The 23,033-nt window shown below is 43.9% G+C and overlaps 1 protein-coding gene across 1 annotated transcript in view; it reads left to right on the forward strand.

The window, feature by feature from the left end:
* Positions 1–23,033, forward strand: part of LOC126252420 (low-density lipoprotein receptor-related protein 4) — an 827,262-nt gene that overhangs the window by 223,726 nt on the left and 580,503 nt on the right. Inside the window, exon 6 of the mRNA XM_049953310.1 lies at positions 1,000–1,129. Within this exon, the coding sequence (XP_049809267.1) occupies positions 1,000–1,129 (130 nt within the window). The remainder of the gene's footprint in view (positions 1–999; positions 1,130–23,033) is intronic.

A 23,033-nucleotide genomic window follows, 5' to 3' on the forward strand; every position in this document is an offset into this window, starting at 1 on the left:
ACTGCAGTATTGTTGTGCGTTTATTGTTTCGTTGAAAAATATGGAACCCACAATCCAAACTATTTTCACAGAATGAAGTGGTTCCTCATGAATACACAATGGATTTGCAGTACTCCAGATATGGGAATTTTGTGGGGTCATGTACCCGGATAAATGAAACCACTCCTCATCAGTGAAAAACGTTTCATTAAGAATATCCCTTCCATTTTGCTGAACGAACTTTTTGAACAATTGACAATAATGCAGTCTCTTGCCATGATCAGTATTTTTCAGTTCTTGCACCACTGTCACTTTGTATGGGAAAAATTCTAATTTTTTCCTTACAGCTGTGTGGCCCGTTCCGACACTAACATCGATTTCCTGGGAGAGTTTTCTTACTGACTTGTTCGAACTCGTGGACATTTTATCGGAAATATCGAGTAGTTCATCCTCAGACAAAAGGCTAGGACGACCACTACTCGGTGCATTTGTCACTGAACCAGTACTTCGAAATTTGTTAATCAAATCTCGCACAGTATTGTGATGTGGGAGTGTTGTCATCGGGAAAACTGAATTAAATGTTTGACGAACTGGAACTGTGTATTTACCACCACCTTTGAACACTTGTTCGACTAAAAACACACGTTCTTCAATGGTTAGCATCTTAACAGTGACAAAAACGAAACAAACGAATAAAGGAACTAAACGTTCACTTCAACACGTAACGACACACACCAACGATACTACTGACGCTGGCTGAGATAAACGAAACATTGGAATGTTGGGGGAGTTCACCTGAAGGGAAGTAACCCAGGCAGGCGAACAATCATACGGCACGCGCGGCTAACAATCATACGGCACTGCTGAGAGACTTTTTGAACACCCCGTAGTAATCACTAGATGTTCATCAGTTGAGTGCTATTTCAATAAGTGTTCGTGTTTCAGAGGAGTCACCAGGTGGCTGTGCGAGACGAAGGCTGCGGTGTTGTGTGCTCACGGGCTCTGACTCTTGTGTTTCAGCTTCCGAGATGAACTGCACGGCGGAGGAGTTCCAGTGCGACAACGGCATGTGCATTCGCTCCTCGTGGCGCTGCGACGGCGAGAACGACTGCAAAGACTACTCTGACGAGTACAACTGTACGCGCAAGAAGTAAGTACCGCGCGAAGAAGGTGCACTTGCTGCTGTGGCCGCAGGATGGAGTGGTCGATGTGCCACCCTCTAGCTGAGGACTCCACCTCTGGAAAAAAGAAGCGGGCGTCTCCGCCAGACAGAAACGGCCTGCTCAGTCCTTATGAAGAATTAACTAAGCTTCGTCCAACTCTTGAACATTAGATGCAGTCAAATGATTGTAAGTCAGTTACCGGATAGGGTTACTGAAGATTTGCTAACGCAAAGGTGACATGTCTGTAGGAAATAAAGTATGACATCGTGAACTCTGAGACGCGGAAGGTCAGAGGTCTAAATCAAAATGAAGGTCGGAGGTCTAAATCAAAATACGGCTTGTTTGAAAAAGACTCCAACTTCGTAGTTCTATACACTGATTGACCAAACGATTATGACGAACTGCTTAATAACGTGGTGGTCCACGTTTGGAACGCAATACAGCAGCTATTCTACGTGTCACGGCTTCGACAAACCCATGGTATGCTTCCGGAGGTATGTGGCTTCAGATGTCTACTCACGGGTCACTCTGTTCCCGTAAACTACGGTCAGGTGGGTTATGGGCTCGGAGCTGGCACCCGATAGCCACATGAACACGTAGGACGGTGAGGAACCCCTTATTCAACAATGTACGCTGAACGGTCTACTTCGAAACACTGGTGCGTATGTGAGTATTGTACGAGAGTCTAAAGCCGTCGACACACGTGACGAGGCAACTAACGCCGACGTACACGCAGACGATACACCCAGCGTCATGAGACACAGCACGTCATGAGACACAGCACGTCATGAGACACAGCACGTCATGAGACACAGCACGTCATGAGACACAGCACCGTCGCCACACTTCGCGAGCTGGTTAACTTGATTTTTGCGCTCTCCAGCGGCAGTTAGCTTTATTTGGCATACAGTTTCTTCACGAAAATGGACGTGCGTAGACTTCCTGCGTTAGCTCCATTGAAACGCACATTTTTTCCCTTGTCCATGTTCTAGTCATGTTGTCCTGTCTGAAGTATACATAAATAAAAATTTCAATATCCGTGAACATGTCGTAAAACAAAAATTAAAGATACGTGTCCAGTCAATAAGTACACCAGCTTACAAAAGTTCACCAAATTGAGGAAATTCACTCCTGACAGAGAGCGCACTTTACATAACACGAAATATTACAGAAATACCGTCGCGCTTCAATCAACAACGCTATGCTAAAATTCTGTTACTAGCGGACAGAAAGCTGCACTGCTGAAAACGATATCAGATAAATGCGAATAGTGTCGCTTATATTGATTTGTAACATAGCTTCTGTAATAGGAAACGTATGTAGTGCCATAAAAATCGACAATAGCTAAAAAATGACATCACAATTGTCTTTCTTTAGGTTCTAACGAACCTAGGAAATATGAAACGGTAGATCACAGGACTGTTTATTGACGACTCTTTTGTAACCTACAGATATTTTCTGGAGAATGTCGTTTTCTTTCAAGAACTAAAAAATGGCTAGCTAACAGCATACGACCTGAACTTTTGCAGAAAAACGTTCTACACTTACTGAACAACGTGAAGTTTTGTTCGCTACACTTCAGTCGAATCATTGAATGTGGAACGTAGGACACTTACGTTGAATGCAATACTTATATTATTTAACGTACCAAAAAACCACCACAACCGTGGCTGAAGGTGAAACCACACAGTATTCAATTTCTGCTACATCTGAGGCACTAACAGCAAGAATCATCAACACATTCGCCTTTGAAGCAAAAGTAATTATATTTACAAAAATGAGAAGGTCGAGTGAAGTGTAAGAAAGTACGGGTCATTAGACTCCACAGAAAATTGTTAAGTGTCAAGGAAAGTGCCCATCGTAATAGGAACAGACAAAAACAGAAATATATGCTTCTCATGCGTTGGTATTGACTTTCTTTCAGCGGAACAACTTGCATTTGTACACATATTCTGAAGTATTTCTTTTGGTGTGGCCTCAAACAGTGAGATTCGGCTACTTTTGCGTTTATTTCACGATAATTCATGACTCTTGATAATTCGTTAATGCTTGGAACGCAAATATGTAATAAATATTTCGTTAATTAAGTAGAAAAATAACTAAAAATACGCATTAATCTTAAACTAGCTTTCTCGGCGCTAGGAGCGCTAGTGTCGTTCCAACTGTGGGATGCTAACAACTTTCGCAGCAGTGAATGTCGCGACTGTGTAAGTTAGACTGTGGTCGTACGTAGTTTTAGATGATCCATCATTCAAGTGGACGTGGGACTGCGGCTGATCACAAATTTATAGAAATAAGGAATACCAACAGCCGTACTTTTTATAAAATATTAATTACGCGACAAGTTTGGACACTGCATTAGTGTTACCTTCAGGCCCCTGTGCAAACTAAATAGTGACATCCAACCCCCTGTGCATTAGGGTAGATACCACGTGTATTCCTTGAAACCAGTGAATATACATGGTACCGGTACTTGTCCTAACGCACCGTGGGTCAGGAATCACCAGTTTGCATAGGGGCCTGAAGGTGAGAGTATCGTAGTGTCGAAACTAGTCACTTTATTAATATATTTTATAAAAACTACGGTTGCTGGTACTCCTTATTTCTACAAGTGATGGTACTCTGTCGTCAGGTCACAGATCGCCCCCTGCTTTGCTTCACAGAGCAGACAAGTCTCCGACCTCCGCATTCTGTGATGAGACGTCTACGAGCAATAGCTTGTCACCTACTCGTGGTTTCACAATCGTTCAATAACTTTCAATAGATGCTCGCGATAGAAGCACGCGAACAATCTACCGTATTTGCTGATTCCGAGATGGTCGTTCCCAACCTCCAGACAACAAGAATCTGCGCTTTGTCGAAGTCGCTTATACGGGTTCCCCCGGGACGAAATGTCAGCATTCAGGGATATAACAGGAAATATCATTTCAAGCAAAAGAGGACATATGTCCTATTCTAAATGCTTTCCGATATAAAACACATTTAATGTACATTGTAAATAGTGACGAAATTCAAGTCCTGTGACATTGTTGCCAATGTGAATATTGTTGACACGCTGTATCTAAATTCGGTACAAGTTCTCGCAAAGTTCGCCATACACATGTTTATGGTTCGTTGATAGAGCAGAATGTCACCACGCGCTGGCAGTAGGACCACAGTAATGTGTTGCTGTTCCTACACTATACGTTCAGGACAAAAATGGGAACTGTTTCAGGCAATAATCTGTGATCAGGAATTCGACCTGATGTGTGGCAATTTCGCCAGCGCGTGAACGATCAGTTTAACGGATGCTTCTCTCTGAACAATCTCAGACCCTAGCACCACTTCACTCACAACACACTGTGGACACCTGCATGTTCAACAGGTACAAAGACGCCCCGACCAAAGATGTTGAGAGCAATGAGGTCTCGAAGATCCCCTGCACATCTCACATATTGACTCAAAACTCTTCTGTCTTGTGCCACTTCCTCCCAGTTGTTAATGTCCATCTTGCTGTATATTCTTTTCATTTTATTTGTGCATTTAATCCTTGGTCTCCCACATGGTCTCCTACCAAATGACTTTTCTAAAAATATTTCTGAAGCCACTTGATCCCCTTTCATTCTCATCAGATGCCCCTCCCCCCTCCCCCCTTGAAGATTTCTGGAATTTATTGTGCTCATTATTGGTAGCTATGACAGCATGTGGGTTTCTGTGTTGTGCGTTCTCTTGCAGATTTGCGATTCATTATCATAGTATACACCAATCATTTTCTTGTAAACTTTTTTTTCAGGTGCTTATGATTGACGTTTTTTACCTTCGTGCTTCCGCTCCATAAGTTAGGACTGGTCTGATGGCTGTGTTATACAGCTTCATTTTAGTTTTCCTTGTCAGTAGTTTAGACCCTAGAAGTTTTTGTATGGATTAGTAGGCTGTATTAGCATTTTTCACTCACATTTTCACTTGTACTTGTTTCTGATTTTGTTTCTTTATCATTAGTAAGTTCTCTTTCAGGATTCTTATTTCATTGGAGCCATTTCCTGAATATTTTATAACCTTGTCTTCAGGTTTCACAGATTATTCATCAAGCCATTTCTTCCTGCCTTTTTTACCCTCTGTGTATTACGTGCAGCTGTGAGGATGACTTCTTTTATTCTGTTCCCGCACTCATTAGTGTTCATTTTATGATTTTCTCCCATGCTGCTTAGAACCTCGAAGTGATTGTATTTTAGTATTTCTTCTGCTCCTATTCATTTTCCAACTCAAATATGGTCATATTTCCAGGTTTAATTTTTATTTTAGGTGCTGCATTAAAACAGATTCTCATTGTTCTTATAACTAGATTGTGGTCCCACACCATTCCCACTCCTTAAAATCGTGCATCTCTGCTTCTTTTCTGTGTCTGTTATCTATGAGAACATAGTCCATTCGATTTACTGTTTTCTTATCACTTGAATTCCAGCTTTCTTTATGTATACGTTTGTGATGGAAGGTAGAGCTGTTAATAATTATGTCCGTTGATATAGTAAAGTTTATCAGCCGATTCACATTTAATTACTTTTATCACGTAAACTGTCTTTCCAGTACAAGGTTTGTAAAGATCGTCTTTTCCCACTTTTGCATTAAAGTTCGTCATGACTATCTTACATCGTGGTTTGGTTTTTTGTTCCATAAGTCTGATATGTTTTCGTAGAAGTTATCCTTTTTGCATCATCTATATCATTAGCTGATGCATGACGGTTTATTAGGACAAGTTGAACTGATTGGATCTTACTCTAAGATAGTATAATCTTTCATCGTCTGCTTCAAAGGATATTCCAGTGGATACGAGCTCATTTTCTACACAGAAGGTTGTTTGAAATTCGCGGGAACCAATTTCTTTACCGCTGTTAAAAATTGTATATTTATCCATATATTGCACAGTCCTGCCCAACAGTCTTTTTTCCTTTACTGTTGCTATTGTTACATAACAAATGTCTAATTTTTTTACTGAGGCTTCTAAAATATCTTGTTTTAAACATAATTCGTACATTCCATGTTTCCAATTTCATGTCCGTTTTCTAGCTAAAGGTCGTCATATTTTGGGGCCCATATTTGATCTTAGGCATATGTGAGATATTCGTAATCTCGGAGTCTTTTCATAGACGATTTACTAGCAGTGGGTACAACACCCAACCTGGAGGACCGGGCCTTTTTGTGTAAGGGTCTCCCTCCCCTAGTCTTTCTAGATTACGCACCACAAGACAGCAGTGCTGGTTTTGGTGCACCCAGAATATTTTCTTTCCTCAGTATCCCTCGTATCTGATGGATGGGCATTTCCCTGTGCACCATCTCTGGGTTGGGAGGGGGGGGGGGGCGATGGGGTAGCAGCACCTCCACACGGGAACGAGGTAGGTGTCGGGCTAGAATAAAACTTCAAAGAGGTTGGGTGGGGTAAGACACATACGTGTGCGCCAGTAGCCCAAAAACAAATGTACATTACATGTGCTCTATCTCGTAAGCCGTTCAGAACTGGGCATTGTACATGTGAAGATTTTTTGCTTAAAATGGGCGTTCCTATCATATCCCTGGATTCTGACCATTCCTTCTTGGACACACTGTGTACTTTCCTTCCCATGCCACGTGCTTGCAACGTCACAGGGCGGCATTCAGTCTCGCATTGGACAGTGGCCATAATGTTTTGGCTCATTAGGTAGAAAATTGGTAATCTTCAATTTGCACATAAAAACTAAAGATTCCAGTTGCAAGTCGTCGGTTCGTGTGGTTGCCGTAAGGGGTCTTTCTGGCGCAGCTGGATCACTCTTCGCTCTCTCGTTCACTGCCCAGTGTGCACGTAGCTGAGGTGGAGATACCACAGCAAGAAAAGACTTTCCGTTCTCATTTTCTACTGATGGAGCAGCAGGTGAGAGCTTATCTTAAAAATGAGGTTCTTCAACGATGGTTTGGTTGTTAGGTATGTACGCAACTCGCATTGCAATTTTGTTCTCCAGAATCGCCAGATTTCACGTTTCTCTTTCTCTGTGTTTGTTTTTTGTGGTAGACTCTACGTAAAACCCCGTTTCACCAACATCGGGTGGTGTGCGCTGCCTCACTTAGCCACAGCAGTGAATGAATTAACTTCAGACACGCTCGCAAAAGTATGGGACGAGTTTGGATGTCGTCTGCATGTTTGTCGTGTGTGTAAGGTTGCATATGCACGTAAAAATATACTCTTGTAAAACCGAACGGTTGTTTTGATAGAAAAAGCTTTCTACTCCATCTGCGGAGCGGATGGGTGTCAATAGTGTTTGACAGACGCCTTCACTCCAAGAGAACACTGCGCAGAGAGTTGGAAATCACGCATGGACTGTGGCGCTCAGTTTGTTGAATGCGACGTCACCACCTGTCTTCCTTCAGAAATTCTCTGTCTTCCGTTAATGAAATTTCCTTTCATCATTGGGACTAAAACCGGCAACCACCGAGAAGAGCGACATCGCACTAGGGTGCATTAAGCCCAGTCTACAACTTAACGATGTTGTGTGTCTTTGTTGCGGGGCTACCACGATTCAGTGTCTCACATCTCTTCTGGGACAACCACACAACAAAAAATCTTATCCACACTGCAAGGGACAGTTCTGCTCGAAACGTGTCGAGGACTTGCTTACGAATGTTTCTCTGTTTCGGTTTTACTTCTGATTAAAAACCGAAATTAACAAAAACAGAAAAGATGGTGGATACGGAAGCTATTCAGTGCGGTCAGTAAATCAGACCATGATCCGCTAGATAAATTAAAACTAGAAGGCTGCAGTGAGTTTGTGATATTTTGAAAGAAGACAGTGATTCCCTTGTATAAATGGTTTGATACAAGATCAGTAAATAAACCACGAATTTTAGAATTTAGATTTCGGCAGTCAGCTATCCTCCGATACATTACTATGGAGATTCTTTTACAAGTCTCATATATATTTCCCAGATTTCTAAACGAAGTATATCTTTATTTGGCCCAGAAGTGTGTGAAGCCATCATCGTATTTTGAAGGCTTATATTAAGGTACATGGAAATTTTTCATTTTCCCCCAACACAGATTTGTTATTGCTTTATTTTTTATTTATACATTGTGGATATAAAATTGTAACAAAGTGTAGTATATAAGAAATACACAATGACGAAATAAAACAATAGCAAATCATGAAAAAATGAAGTATTGTATTAACTTCATAAATACGAGAGGTTCATCTCCGAGACTCTTCCTGCTTTCCTCTAATTTCTTGTGTTTCCGCCGAACTAGTTTTTCAAAGTGTATATCTTTTTCCCATTTCATCAGTGAAAACTTAAACTTTTCCGACAAATATTTTAATGCCTGTCCTCGTTCGTCGCGGTTTCTGTTCTCGATATGTGGGATATCCCAGAAGCAGTTGTTCATTTGAAGATCTTTAATTACTTTAAAAGTAATTTCATTCGTCCACATATTGGAAGATACACGCATCAAAAAACGGTTTTGTATCACCTCGTTTCCGAGAGTTCCGGAACCTGTTCAGAAAACTGGAGTAAACATAAACATCATTTCCGTCCTCTTTATTGCTCATGAAAGCCACACATTGCATGTTGTACCACCATACAGCGAGACCTTCAGAGGTGGTGGTCCAGATTGCTGTACACACCGGTACCTCTAATATCCAGTAGCACGTCCTCTTGTATTGATGCATGCCTGTATTCGTCGTAGCATACTATTCACAAGTTCACCAAGGCACTGTTTGGTCCAGATTTTCCTACTCCTCATCGGCGATTCGGCGTAGATCCCTCAGAGTGGTTGGTGGGTCAGGTCATCCATAAACAGCCGTTTTCACTCTAGGCGTGAATTGTCGTCCATGAAGACGAATCCCTCGCCAATATGCTGCCAACATGGTTGCACTATCGGTCGCAGGATGGCATTCACGTATCGTACAGCCGTTACGGCGCCTTCCATGGCCACCAACGGCGTACGTGGCCCCACATAATGCCACCCTAAAACAGCAGGGAACCTACACCTTGCTGCACTCCCTGGACAGTGTGTCTAAGGCGTTCAGCCTGACCAGGTAGCCTCCAAACACGTCTCCGACGACTGTCTGGTTGAGGGCATATGCAACACTCATCGGCGAAGAGAACGTGATGCCAGTCATGAGAGGTCCATTCGGCATGTTGTTGGGTCCATGTGTACTGTGCTGCGTGGTGTCCTGGTTGCAAAGATGGACCTCGCCATGGAAGTCGAGAGTGAAGTTGCGCATCATGCAGCCTATCGTGCACAGTTTGAGTCGTAAAACGACGTCCTGTGGCTGCACGAAAAGCATTATTCAACATGATGGCGTTGCTGTCAGGGTTCCTCCGAGTCATAATCCGTAGGTAGCTGTCATCCACTGCAGTAGTACCCCTTGGGCGGCCTGAGAGAGGCATGCCATCGACAGTTCCTGTCTCTCTATATCTCCTCCATGTCCGAACAACATCGCTTTGGTTCACTCCGAGACGCCTTTACATTTCCCTTGTTGAGAGCCCTTCCTGGCACAAAGTAACACTGCGGACGCGATCGAGCAGCGGGATTGAACGTCTAGGCCTGGTTGAACTGCAGACAACACGAGCCGTGTACCTCCTTCCTGGTGGAATGACTGTAACTGATAGGCTGTCGGACCCCCTCCGTCTAATAGGCGCTGCTCATGAATGGTTGTTTACATCTTCGGGCGGGTTTAGTGAAATCTCTGAACCGTCGAAGGGACTGTATCTGTGATACAATACCCACAGTCAACGTCTATCTTCAAGAGTTCTGGGAACCGGGGCGATGCAAAACTTTTTTTCATTTGTGTATAAAATACAACCATGTCAGATGACGCCAATAACTCTGGCGACTACATGCCAGACTGAGCGAAACGCGCCCCCCAGTACGTCCGCACTTGGAAGGTTACGCAACATTATTTCAGAGAATCCGCTTTAGATGGGATTCAAATCTTGTAACACTTTAGACCCGCAAAACACTCAGACGACATGCAAACATGTTCTGGGTCTGAATAGCAGCAGTGTCGATTAGGACTCGATTCAGCTGTGCAGCAAATGTGTGCAACATTAAGTCCCGGTGTGGACTACGCATGAGGGATATCAGCTGCGAATTTAGGGTTTCGGAACTGCTAAAACCTTTATCTCGGTTGAGTGCCAAGATAACTAACTCGTCCACTGGCCTCAAATCGGAAAGTCACATGTTGTACATTCTAGAATTTAGAACGAATTTAAATATTGGCAGGTTTCCAAGTTGCGTAGCCCTTTTCATGATACAATTCATGCGCAATTTCACTACTAGCTATTGATTTGCTTTGGGAATTCTCTTACGGAACTTCAGAATAGTCCCAGTCTGCAGAGTGTGTACTATAGCCAGGAGCTCACAGCCTAGCCCTCTTTGATTATGTTTATAATTATGGAATTTGAAGCTCAATGCCTGACGTAATTCCCTAAAGTAGCGTGAGCAACGTAAAAAAGAAAAAAAACGAAAATACCGCATTTAATGCTATATAAAACATTTGTTGATTATTAAATTCGCTGGAAGCTGTGTGCGTAGCATGAAAGTCTTGAAATCATAAAGTCTCTAGTTAGTTTCTCACAACAACAAGTAATTTACCTTCCTTTAAATTTCATATTTACTAACAAAAATCTAAGGTATGAAGAAAGATGTACACGATATAAGGTGTGTAGGTAGAGCATTTTTTTAACTCATTCATATCTCAACAAAATTTATTCAATTACAAGTTTTTTGCAAACTTTTTACTAAAACTGGTTTGTTGACGGTTCATCTGACTTCTTTCCCCATTGTACTATTTGTTCAAAAGTATCCGGACCTCACTATTGCGGAATTGACCACTAAACGTCACGAGAGGCGGATGCACCAGTACATCTACATCTACATCTAAACAGATACTCCACAAACCACCTTACGGTGCGTGGCGGAATGTATCTTGTACCACTGCTAGTCATTTCCTTTTCTTTTCCACTCGCAAATAGAGCGAGGGAAAAACGATTATCTACATTCGTCCGAATGAGTCCCAATTTATCGTATCTTATCTTCGTAATCCCTACGCTTAATGTATGTTGGCGGCATAGAATCGTTCGGCAGTCAGCTTCCAATGCCGATTCTCTACATTTTCTCAATAGTGTTCCTCGAAAAGAACGTCGTCTTCCCTCCATTGATTCCCATTTGAGTTCCCAAAGCATCTCTGTAACACTTTCGTGTTGTTAGAACCTACCGGCAAGAAATCTAGCAACCTGCGTCTGAATTGCTTCAGTGTTCTCCTTCAATATGTGGTGGTGCAGATCCCAAACATTCGAGAGCAGTATTCAAGAATAAGTTCCACCCATGCCCTATATGCGGTCTCCTTTACAGGTGAACCACTATTTTCTCAAATTCTCTCAATAAACCTAAGACGACCGTTCGCCTTAACTGCAACAATACTCCATTTCACATCGCTTTGCATCGTTACGCCCAGATATTTAAACGACGTGACTGTGTCAAGCGGCACACTACTAACGCTGTATCCGAACATTACAAGTTTGTTATTTCTACTCATCCACGTTAACTTACATTTTTGTACATTTAGAGTTATTTGCCATTCATCACACCAACCACAAATTTTGTCTAAGTCACCGTGTATCTTGCTACAGTCCCTCATCTTCGACACCTTACCGTGCACCACAGCATCATCAGAAAACAACCGCAGATTGCTGCCGACCCCGTCCGCCAAATCATATATGTATACAGAGAAAACAGCGGTACTACCACACTTCCCTTGGGCGCTCCTGACGATACCGTTGGCTCTGATGAACACTCACCGTCGAGGGCAACATACTGGGTTCTATTAGTTAACAAGTCTTCGAGCCACTCACATATATGTGAACTTAGTCTATATGCTGGCACCTTGGTTAACAGCCTGCAATGGGGCGCCGTGTAACATGCTTTCCAGAAATCTGGAAATATGGAATCTGCCTGTTGCCCTACATCCATAGTTGGCAGTATATCAGGTGAGAAAAGGGAAAGCTGAGTTTCGCACGAGCGATGCTTTCTAAAACCATGGTGATTCGTGGACAGCAGCTTCTCAATCTGCAGAAAATTTTTTATACTCGAACTCAGAATAAGTTGAAGGCTTCTGAAGCAAACCGAAGTCTGTAATATTGCGGGTCTGTTCTTTTACACTTCTAATGCACAGAAGTCACCAGCGCTTTTTTCCAGTAGCTTGGTTGTGCTGGGCGAGTGATTCGCGATAAAAAAAATGGTTCAAATGGCTCTGAGCACTATGGAACTTAACATCGGAGGTCATCAGTGCCCTAGAACTTAGAACTACTTAAACCTAACTAACCTATGGACATCACACCCATCCATGCCCGAGGCAGGATTCGAACCTGCTACAGTAGCGGTGGCGCGGTTCCAGACTGAATCGCCTAGAACCGCTCGGCCACTTCGGCCGGCATTCGCGATAAATGCAAGCTAGGTAAGTGGTCAAAGCCGTAGAGTACTCTTTGTAAAATGTAACTGGGATTCCATCCGGAGCTGGTGACGTATTTGCTTCCAGCTCTTTCTATTGTTTCTCTACACTAGGAATGCTTATTACTATGTCGTCCATACGGGAATCTATCCACTGGTCAAATGACGGTATGTCTGTACAATTCTCCTGCGTGAATGATTTCTTGAACGCGAAATTTAAAACTTCGGCTTTCGTTTTTCTGTCTTCAACTGCCACATCACATCAGATAAGAGGTTGGAAGTATTGTGTTGCTAGCAGAGAAGCAGTAACAGGAGAATGAGTCGGTCACGAGAGCTTAATGACGTCTAACGTGGACTAGTCACTGGGTAAAAAATCAATCAGGTCTATCTGAAACATTCTGAAGCCGTCCAAATCGACCGTTAGTGACGTGACTGTGAATGGATACGCAGAGGAACAACCACAGCTAAACCAAGTCCAGGCAGACTTCATGTACTGACGGACAGGAACCGTAGAGCAGCAGTGGTTGTAAAAAGATAGCGTGAAATCACCAGAAGGAATCACTCGTGAATTCCCAAGGGCTACCATCAGTGCAGATAGCACTGTGACTGAATAGGGAGTTGCAGTGATCGAGCGGCTCCTCGTAAGTCACACGTGGTAAGCGACGCTTGAGGTGGTGTAGAGAGCAACGCATCTGTATAGTGGATGAGTGGAAACAAGTGATTTGGGGTGATGAATCATGCTTACCTTGTGGGAATCCGAAGGGTTTGGGTTTGGTGAATCTCTGAACTTTACTTTCCATATGTATGGTGCTATGGTCTGGAAGCGATTTTCGCGATTAGGGTTGGGTCACCTTCTTGCACTTACGGAAATGTAAAATGCGGAAGGATATGAACACCATTTACAGAATCATGTACTGCGTGCAGTAGAGGAACAGTTCGAGGACTGTGGCTGGTTGTATTAGTATAGGAATGCAACCTGTCATAAAGCAGCATATTTGAGGCAGTGGTCTGCACTCGCTAACATACATGAAATTTACTAGTCTGTCCAGGGTTCCGACCTGAAACACTTTTGGGATGAGTTAGAACGTCGACTTCGCTCTTTACTACAGCGCCCCATATTAATGTCTCTAATAGTTGTACGTTGATGAGATAGTGTATGTTTTTCTTGGTGCGTCTCTCTTCACAATACGTCTGTAAGGCAATCGACTGTTTTGTCACCTTCTGCGTTTATGGAAACAGCCTTGGAGGGTAAGCTGCAGTGAAATGGCGGTGCTGTTGTGCTTGTGGTCTTCACTCCGTGGTCTGTTTACATGCATTGGTCTATCCTGTCCAAACCTCTTCATCTCTCCATAACCAATACAGCCTACATCCTTTCGAACCTAATTGCTGTTATCGAGCCTTGGTCTCCCTTTGCAGTTTTTACGTATCACACTTCCCTTAATGATTACTTAATGCCTCAGAATGCATCCTATAAAACGATCTCTACTTGAACTATGTTGTATTATAAATTTCTTCTGCGTTCAGTTTGGATGAATACCTTCTCAATAGTTGGTAGATCTATCCATATGATCTTCAGCGTTCTACTGTAGTACTAAATTTCAAAGGTGTCTATTCTCTTCTTGTCTGAAGCGCTTACACATTTCACTCCCGTACAAGCCCACACTCCAAACAACACCATCATAAAAGTCGTAAAATACGTCATAACATTTACATTGATGTTAGATGTTAATTAATTTCTCTTTTTCAGAAATACTTTACGTGTCACAGCCAGTCTACATATTTTAATCCTCTCTATATCGGCCATCATTATTAATTTTCCTGCTAAAATGGCAAATATTTTATGCTTTAGTGTTACATGCCCTCAACATTTATTTAAACTACGTTCCATTATCCTTGTTTTATTTTTGTTGATGTTCATCTTGTAATCCCTTTTCAAGATGCTATGCATTCCGCTGAACTACGCTTCCTCCTTGCTTTCCTTCACAGCTTGCTCAATGTGCAGATTGAATACCCTCAGGGATGGACTACAATCCTGTCTCACTCCCTTCTCGATTTCGGCTTCCCTTTCATGCCCTTTGACTGATATCTATAAAAGTTGTACATTAATTTTCACCCCCTCTATTTCATCCCACCTACCTTCATAATTTCAAAGTGTATATTCCAGGTAACACTGTCAAAAGCTTTCTCTGAATCAAAAAAAGCTATAAACGTAGGTCTAACCTTTCTTTAACCTGTCTTCTAAAATTAGGCGAAGGGATAGTCTTGCCTCCCATATTGCTACATTTCTCTGAAACCCAAACCGAACTTCCCTGAGGTCGGTTAACACAATTTTTCCCTTCATCTGTAAATAAGTCGTGTCATTTATTTGCGACAATGAACTGATAGTTCACTAGTGTTAACACCTTTCAGTATCTGCTTTCTTTGTAATTCGAATTATGACTTTCTTCTTGATGTGTGGGGGTATTTCGTCGTTGTGATGTAGGAGGTGCATTCAATAAGTAATGCAACACTTTTTCCTGAAAGCTAGTTGGTTTTATGCTGGCTTCCCTCTCTTTTGGGTACAAAATCCTATTTTTCCACATAATCTCCGTTCAATGCTACGGCTTACGTCACCTTACTGGGAGGGCCTGTATGCACCCATGGTGCCACTACACTGGTCGACGTCGCAGCCAGCGTCTTGCTGCGTCATAACCTTCCCATCATCCACGCACTGCTTCCCGCTAAGTTCATCCTTCATTGTTACAAACACACGACAGTCGGGAGGTGCGTGATCCGGGCTGTGGGGTGGATGAGTAAGAACAGCAGAATAAAGTTTAGTGCGCTCCCCTGGGATGCACAGACTTGTATGAAGTCCAGCGTTGTCATGGAGAAGGAGACGAACACGCTAAAGCCGTTTCCTCAATTTCCTGAGGGTGTGTGAGGCCGATCGGCACGCAGGAGATCAGACAGTTTCACGCGACCTCGCGATGATGACAGACGCCTCGGCCAAAGACTCACCGTGCTTTTGTTCACTATCAGTTCTCTGTCGACATTCTGCAAGCGCCTTTGAACATCTGCGGTGTTCTAGTTTTCCGCCAAACAAAACAAAATGACATCTTTCTGCTTGGAACGCAACTCCGTTACGGTCTCCATTTTGAAGGCGCCACCACCAATCGAAACTTTGTGAAACTTTAGGGGTTGAAGGGGGAATATTCCACGATGTCCCACAAAAATTCCGCATATTTTCAGCCTAAATTGGCCAAGAGAAAAATGCTTTGGTAATTGAACGCCTCTCGTATCTTGCACAGGAGGTGGAATAATTTTTGTCGTGGCTGAGATCTCGTGGATCTCAAATATTCTGAGGAAATGTCGCCTACTCCAGGAGCCTTCCCTGAACTTAAATCTTTCAGTGTTCTGTCAAATTCTTCTTGCAGTGTCATATCTCCTCTCTCATCTTCATTGACGTCCTATTCAGTTTCGACAGTAATTTCATTTTCGCTTCTTAGTACTGACTTCCCAACTCAGCTGCTCTGTAAAAGTCTCCCCAGTTTCCCCACACGCGGCATCTATTTTTCATCTAGTCAGACACACATTTGTTCTGTAAGCTATATCCGTTTAGCTGTTTTACTCTTTCTGTCAATCTGATTTTTTAAACGTCTGTATTTCCCTTTGCCTGCTACATTCGATGCATTTTTATACTTTGTACTTTCTTCAGTCAAATTCAATACATCACATGCTATCAGAGAACTTATACTGGGATTGTCTTTTTTACTGTGCTGCCTTCACTGATTCATCTCTCAAAGCTCCACATTTGTCTTCTGTTGAGGAAGAACAGTCCAAAAGCCTGGTTCGAAAGTCCTGTCACCCCCTTCTTTCCTGATCGTGATGTGTATTTACTTATTTATTCATTCCAAACATGTCATAGCACATGTGTGACAGACGTTGATGCTTTGATTTCCAGCTTGTTTAGTCACCTAGAACATCAGTATGAATACCATCACTGTCGCGGCACAAAACGATGCGGCGCCAGGTCCTGTGTGAAGTTTTCCGAAGCAGAGGCATTGTGATTTTTTTGAGTGCCTCCCTAGCAGCTTGCTTCAGTTGTCTGGTATCGTCGTTTCACTATATGCCATTCAATTATTCTCCACAAGGAACTGCATGATCTCAGATGTGGAGATCTCGGAGGCCACTAGATCGTCGCTGACACATACACTGATCCTCTTCCTATCTACCTCTGGGGTAACACTCCATCCAAGAATTCTCAAACACGGAGAGTGTAGTGGGCAAGAGCACCATATTGTTGAAGCCGAATGTCACCAAGAATGTTCACTCTTTGGAGTACTACAATAAACCATTCACGCAACATGTATAAAAAAAATGGCTCTGAGCACCATGGGACTTTACTTCTGAGGTCATCAGTCCCCAACATGTACAAGTAAGAATGTTGATTTACTGCACCGTCAAAGAAACACGGCCGGCCGGTGTGGCCTAGTGGTTCTAGGCGCTTCAGTCTGGAACCGCGCGACCGCTACGGTCGCTGGTTCGAATACTGCCTCGGGCATGGATGTGTGTGATGTCCTTAGGTTAGTTAGGTTTACATAGTTATAAGTTCTAGGGGACTGATGACCTCAGATGTTAAGTCCCATAGTGCTCAGAGCCATTTGAACCATTTTTGAAAGAAAAACGGACCTGTGAGGTGCCTAGTGGACGTTGCAGCCCATATCATAACATGTGGGGGATTAGTCTCTAACTGTTCTTAATAATATGGGTTTTCCTTGCTCCAGAAAAAATACGCTTATTCCGTCAAGATCAATAAACTGCACATATGTTTGAGAATAAAACTTTGCCCCGTTAGCGGAGCGTCACAAACACATCGAGTAATCTTGAGCAAGCTTCATTTCTTCGTCGCATTTCTTCATCACTCAATTCATTTACGAATATTGGCCTTAAAGATTTTATTTCCTCATATTTTCTCACGTGTGTAAGCATAGTATTTTTTGGAATTCCAAGTTCAACAGACCTTTTCCGTAATGATTTTTGGGAGATCTTGTCACGGAATCCGCCACTGCTCCACATGTTTGTTGTGTTCATGCTCAAACGGTCTTCTTTCCATCCAAAATGGATACAGTTCAAGAGAGTTTCTGTTACCGTCACAGTATCATTCACTTTGGTGGAGCTTCCTTATGGAATCGTGCCGCAAAATCCCGTTGCGCATCTCTTATGGTCCTCCGGATTGTACACGTTCCTGAGCCCATGACTTGCCAGAACACATTCTTCCACACTGTAGCTACTTGTGTCCGCCATCTGAAAAGAAAGAAAGGCATAAGGAGTATAAATATACCGGGTGATCAAAAAGTCAGTACAAATTTGAATAAATCACGGAATAATGTAGATAGAGAGGTACAAATTAACACACATACTTGGAATGACAAGGGGTTTTATTAGAACCAAAAAAATACAAAAGTTCAAAAAATGCCAGACAGATGGCGCTTCATCTGATCAGAATAGCAATAATTAGCATAACAAAGTAAGACAAAGCAAAGATGATGTTCTTTACAGGAAATGCTCCATATGTCCACCATCTTTCCTCAACAATAGCTGTAGTCGAGGAATAATGTTGTGAACAGCACTGTAAAGCATGTCCGGAGTTATGGTGAGACATTGGCGTCGGATGTTGTCTTTCAGCATCCCTAGAGATGTCGGTCGATCACGATACACTTGCGACTTCAGGTAACCCCAAAGCCAATAATCGCACGGACTGAGGTCTGGGGACCTGGGAGGCCAAGCATGACGAAAGTGGCGGCTGAGCACACGATCATCATCAAACGACGCGCGCAAGAGATCTTACACCCGGACATTTTGTGAACTTTTTTTTGTTTTGTTCTAATAATACCCCATGTCATTCCAAGCATGTGTGTCAATTTCTACCATTATTCCGTGGTTTATTAAGTTTTCAAATTTGTACAGACTTTTTGATCACCCGGTACACTGGAGAACAGGGGGTTGAAAGGACTTTCGGAACTTACTGTATTGCTTTCCCTTGTTTGTCCGTCGTTGCCTACTGTTCAACTTGAAACTCTTAACAATCTCTGATTCATTCAATTTATCCTGGTTCCCATCTCCCTTATTTCTTACCGTTCTACAATTTCTCCAGTTTTAATCCGCAGATCTGCAGTTTTAATAACCAGTAGATCTAAATAACGCATCTGCCTCTGGAAACGTTTTGCGGCCGCGCGGGATTAGCCGAGCGGTCTCAGGCGCGGCAGTCATGGACCGTGCGGCTGATCCCGGCGGAGGTTCGAGTCCTCCCTCGGGCATGGGTGTGTGTGTTTATCCTTAGGATACTTTAGGTTAAGTAGTGTGTAAGCTTAGGGACTGATGATATTAGCAGTTAAGTCCCATAAGATTTCGCACACATTTGAACATTTGAAACGTTTTGCAGTTTAAAATCTGGTTGATAGTGAAACATTAATTTTCTGTCAATAAAGGCGTATAGCGTCAGCTCACTTGCCGGTCATGGTAGCTTTCTCTGCTCTCGTCCAGTAGAAAGGATCGATAATATGGGGAGTGTCAAAGCACACGCAGGTGTGCGAACAGCTGGGAGAGGCGGCGTTGCGCGGGTGGGGCCGTAAGTAGGGCAGCGGCGAGGCGCGAGCGCGGGCTCGGGGGTGGCGTCGGCGGAGGAGACGACGCGCGGGGGGCGGGGGAGGCGAGGGTGGAGGCTGCGTGGGGCGCTCTTCATGAATGGATCCAGCCAGCGCCGCGCTGCGTGGAGCCGTATTGATCCGCCGCCGGCGACGCCAGCGCCCGGCCCACCCGGCCCGCGCAGCTCACGGCCGCCGCCGCCGCCACCACCCACGACACAATTAGAATCCAATTCCGAGCGCTAAACTAACAGGAAATAACGGCACGGCGCCTCCTCTCGCCATGATTCCCGTGCCGCGCTAAGGGGACACCTCCCATGGGGGGCGTGTCCGCCCGCGCATGACTGCGACACCCGAGCAGCGGAAGGTCGTCAATAAGCGTGGCTACTGAGCATACACCTTTATCCGCTCTGGCGGCTTATCGTTACCGCTTGTTCAACAGAGGCTAGTCCATCTCCCCGGCTTCAGTATGCTGTCCCTCTAGCGTAGTGCACGAGCCACCGTTCCCGAGCTCAGTTTGTTTGTAGTAACTATTGCATTGTTTTGTTTCAGTAATGCATTGTTTCAGTTGTGAAGCTATAGTTGATGTGAGCGGACGCGGCTACACAGTTAAGCAGCGATTAGTAGCGGGTTTGTGAGCGCACGAACATTTAGGGCAAATAGTAACAGTTATTGTTGTGCACTGAGTGCAAAAAGTAGGGACGAAAGTAACTATCGCAACATATGAGACTACCATTTCATACATACACTGAGGTGAAAAAAGTCATGGGATTACGATACGCACAGATACAGATGGAGTTAGTATCGCGTACACGGAGTATAAAAGGGTAGCGCATTGACGAAGCTGTACTTTGTACTCGGATGATTCATGTGAAAAAGTTTCTAGTGTGATTGTGGCCGCACGACGAGAATTAACAGATTTCGGACGCTGTATGGTAGTTGGAGCTAGCCGCATGGGATATTCTATTTCGGAAATCGTTAGGTAATTCAATATTCTGAGATCCACAGTGTCAAAACTGCGCCGAGAATACCAGATTTCAGGCATTACCTCTCACCACGGACAACGTCGTGACCGACGGGCTTCACTTAACGACAGAGAGCAGCAGCGTTTGCGTAAAGTTGTCAGTGCCAACAGACAAGCAACACTGTTTGAAATAACCGCAGAAACAAATGTGGGGCTCACGACGAACGTATCCGTTAGGACAGTGTGGCAAAATTTGGCGTTAATGGGCTATGGCTGCTGACGACCGCATTGCTGGCAGCACGACAATGACTGCAGCGCCTCTTCTGGGCTCGTGACCATATCGTTTCAACCCTAGACGACCGTGAGTTGATCAGACGGGTCCCTATTTCAGATGGTAAGAGCTGATGGTAAGTTTGAGGGTGGCGCAGACCTCACGAAGCCATGGACCCAAGTTGTCAACACGGCATTGTGCAAGCTGGTGGGTGCTCTATAATGGTGTGGGCTCTGTTAACACGTAATGGACTGCATGCTTTGGTCCAACTAAACCGATCATTGACTAGAAATGTTTATATTCGGCTACTTGGAGACCACTTGCAGCCATTCACTGACTTTATGTTCCGAAAAAACGATGGAATTTTTATTGGTGACATTTCGCCATGTCACCAGGCCAGAATTGTTTGCGATGGGTTTGAAGAACATTCTGGACAATTCTAGCGAACGATCTGCCCACGTAAATCGGCCGACATGAATCCCATCGCGCATTTATGGGACATAATCGGTAGGTCAGTTCGTTCACAGATACCTTCACCGGCAACAATTTCGCAGTTACGGACGGCTGTAGAGGCAGCATAGCCCAATATTTCTGCAGGGGACTTCCAACATCTTGTTGAGTCCGTGCCGAGTCGAGCTGCTGCACTACGTCAGACAAAAGGATGTCCGACACGACAGCAAGAGGTATCCCACGACTTTTGTCACTTCAGTGTAGAAAGAACTGCTGAAGTATGGTATAGAAATTGACCGAAAGAAATACAACATTAGACGAACGTAAATTACGCTTTTATTCAAAGACAGTAACGACTCTGAAATCATCGCAGTTTACATCCAATTTATGATGGTCTTCTGGACATTAGAAAACGTAGCACATGGTTCTTAATACGGTGTGTGATCACGTCAGAAGGCCCAATGAATTTTCTGCAACGTGGTCGCATGCTGACCACGACATTAGTAAGAAGTTGTAAGGCGTTCCATTCCTCCATCAGCGTGGTTGACAATTGCTAGATTTTATCGTCATGGTCTCTTCGCGAGATATACGTAGGAGGGAGCAACTGCTTGACTCCTCGGTGAAGGTATGTTCTCGAAACTTCAACAAAAGCCCGTACCGAGCTACTGAGCGTCTCTCCTGCAGAGTCTTCAATTGCAATTTATCTATCACCTACGTAACGCTTTCGCGATTACTGAATGATCCTGTAACGAAGCGCGCTACTCTCCGTTGATCTTCTCTACCTCTTCTATCAACCCTATCTGGTACGGATCCCACACCGGTGAGCAGTATTCAAGTAGTGGGCGAACAAGTGTTCTGTAACCTACTTCCTTTGTTTTCGGACTGCATTTCTTTAGGATTCTTCCAATGAATCTCAGTCTGGCATCTGCTTTACCGACAATTAATTTTATATGGTCATTCCATTTTAAATCTCTCCTAATGCCTACTCCCAGATAATTTACGGAATGAGATTGAAGTCAGAGGAACAGGCAGGCCAGTCCATTCGCCGAACATACTCTCGTTCCAAGAGCTCTTCCACCTGCGCTGATCCACGCTATCGCACATTTTCACCTATAAAAGTGACGTCAGCGCCAAACATATCCACGAAAAGACGCAAAGTGGAAAAGGGTACGGCGTCCCAATAACTTTTACCGGTGACTGTATGTTCAACCCATAGTAAAACATACTGACCACCACAGCGCTCATGTTTGGCAATGCTCATGGGTGAGTTACGTGTTCCCACGTCTTCCCATATGACTTTATGACCATAATCACAGACTGAATATTCCCTCATCCGAGAAGCGCTAGTGACCCCATTCCTCGTTGGTCCAGTCCACATGCCCTTGGCGCCATGGAAAACGATACCATCACTTTTCGGATGCCAACGGAATACAACTTACTGGTAGTCGGGCAAAGAGACTACTCCATGCTGTCTCCATGTCACTGGGGAGCCAGAGATTGCGAGCCTCGCAGTTTTGTTAAGTGTGGTTGCAATTGCACTCCGTGAGTCCCTTCTTGCCTGTTGCACAATGTAGCGGTCATCTGGTACTGTAGTTGACCGTGGTCGACCATGTCCTCTGCTTCGGGCAGCAGTGCGTATGGTTCGCAACACTCCTCCACGCAAGTGAGACAATGCTGTGAGCAATACTAAACTCCTGGGCTACACTCGTCACACTTCCAGTTTCTCGATGATTCCTCTCTATGTGAAATCATCCAAATGTTGTCTCCTAGCCATGTGAAGAACACTACCACTGTGCTCTGTAACTGCTCGCTGATTCACACACACTGTCTTCTCCCAATCCTTCCAATGCCTCGTATTGCGATGTGCGATGACTGTCCGATGACTCCTTCCATAATAATTACAGGCAACTGCGACGACTTTGTGATGATAACATGCCAATTGAACCTGTGGGTCCGCCTTTATCCGCTGTCATCGGATGATGTTTGTTTGCGAACTACTTGTCTGACGACATGCAGAAGTAGGATGTAGTCCCTCTGTTGAGCGCTCTCGGTGGCATCAGAGTATAATTATGGTGGATGGATTGTACTGTCTGTACGACGCATTGTGGAAGCATATGCACAATCTATGTGGCGT

Source organism: Schistocerca nitens, chromosome 4, assembly GCF_023898315.1.
Source record: "Schistocerca nitens isolate TAMUIC-IGC-003100 chromosome 4, iqSchNite1.1, whole genome shotgun sequence".
NCBI classification, from domain to species: domain Eukaryota; kingdom Metazoa; phylum Arthropoda; class Insecta; order Orthoptera; family Acrididae; genus Schistocerca; species Schistocerca nitens.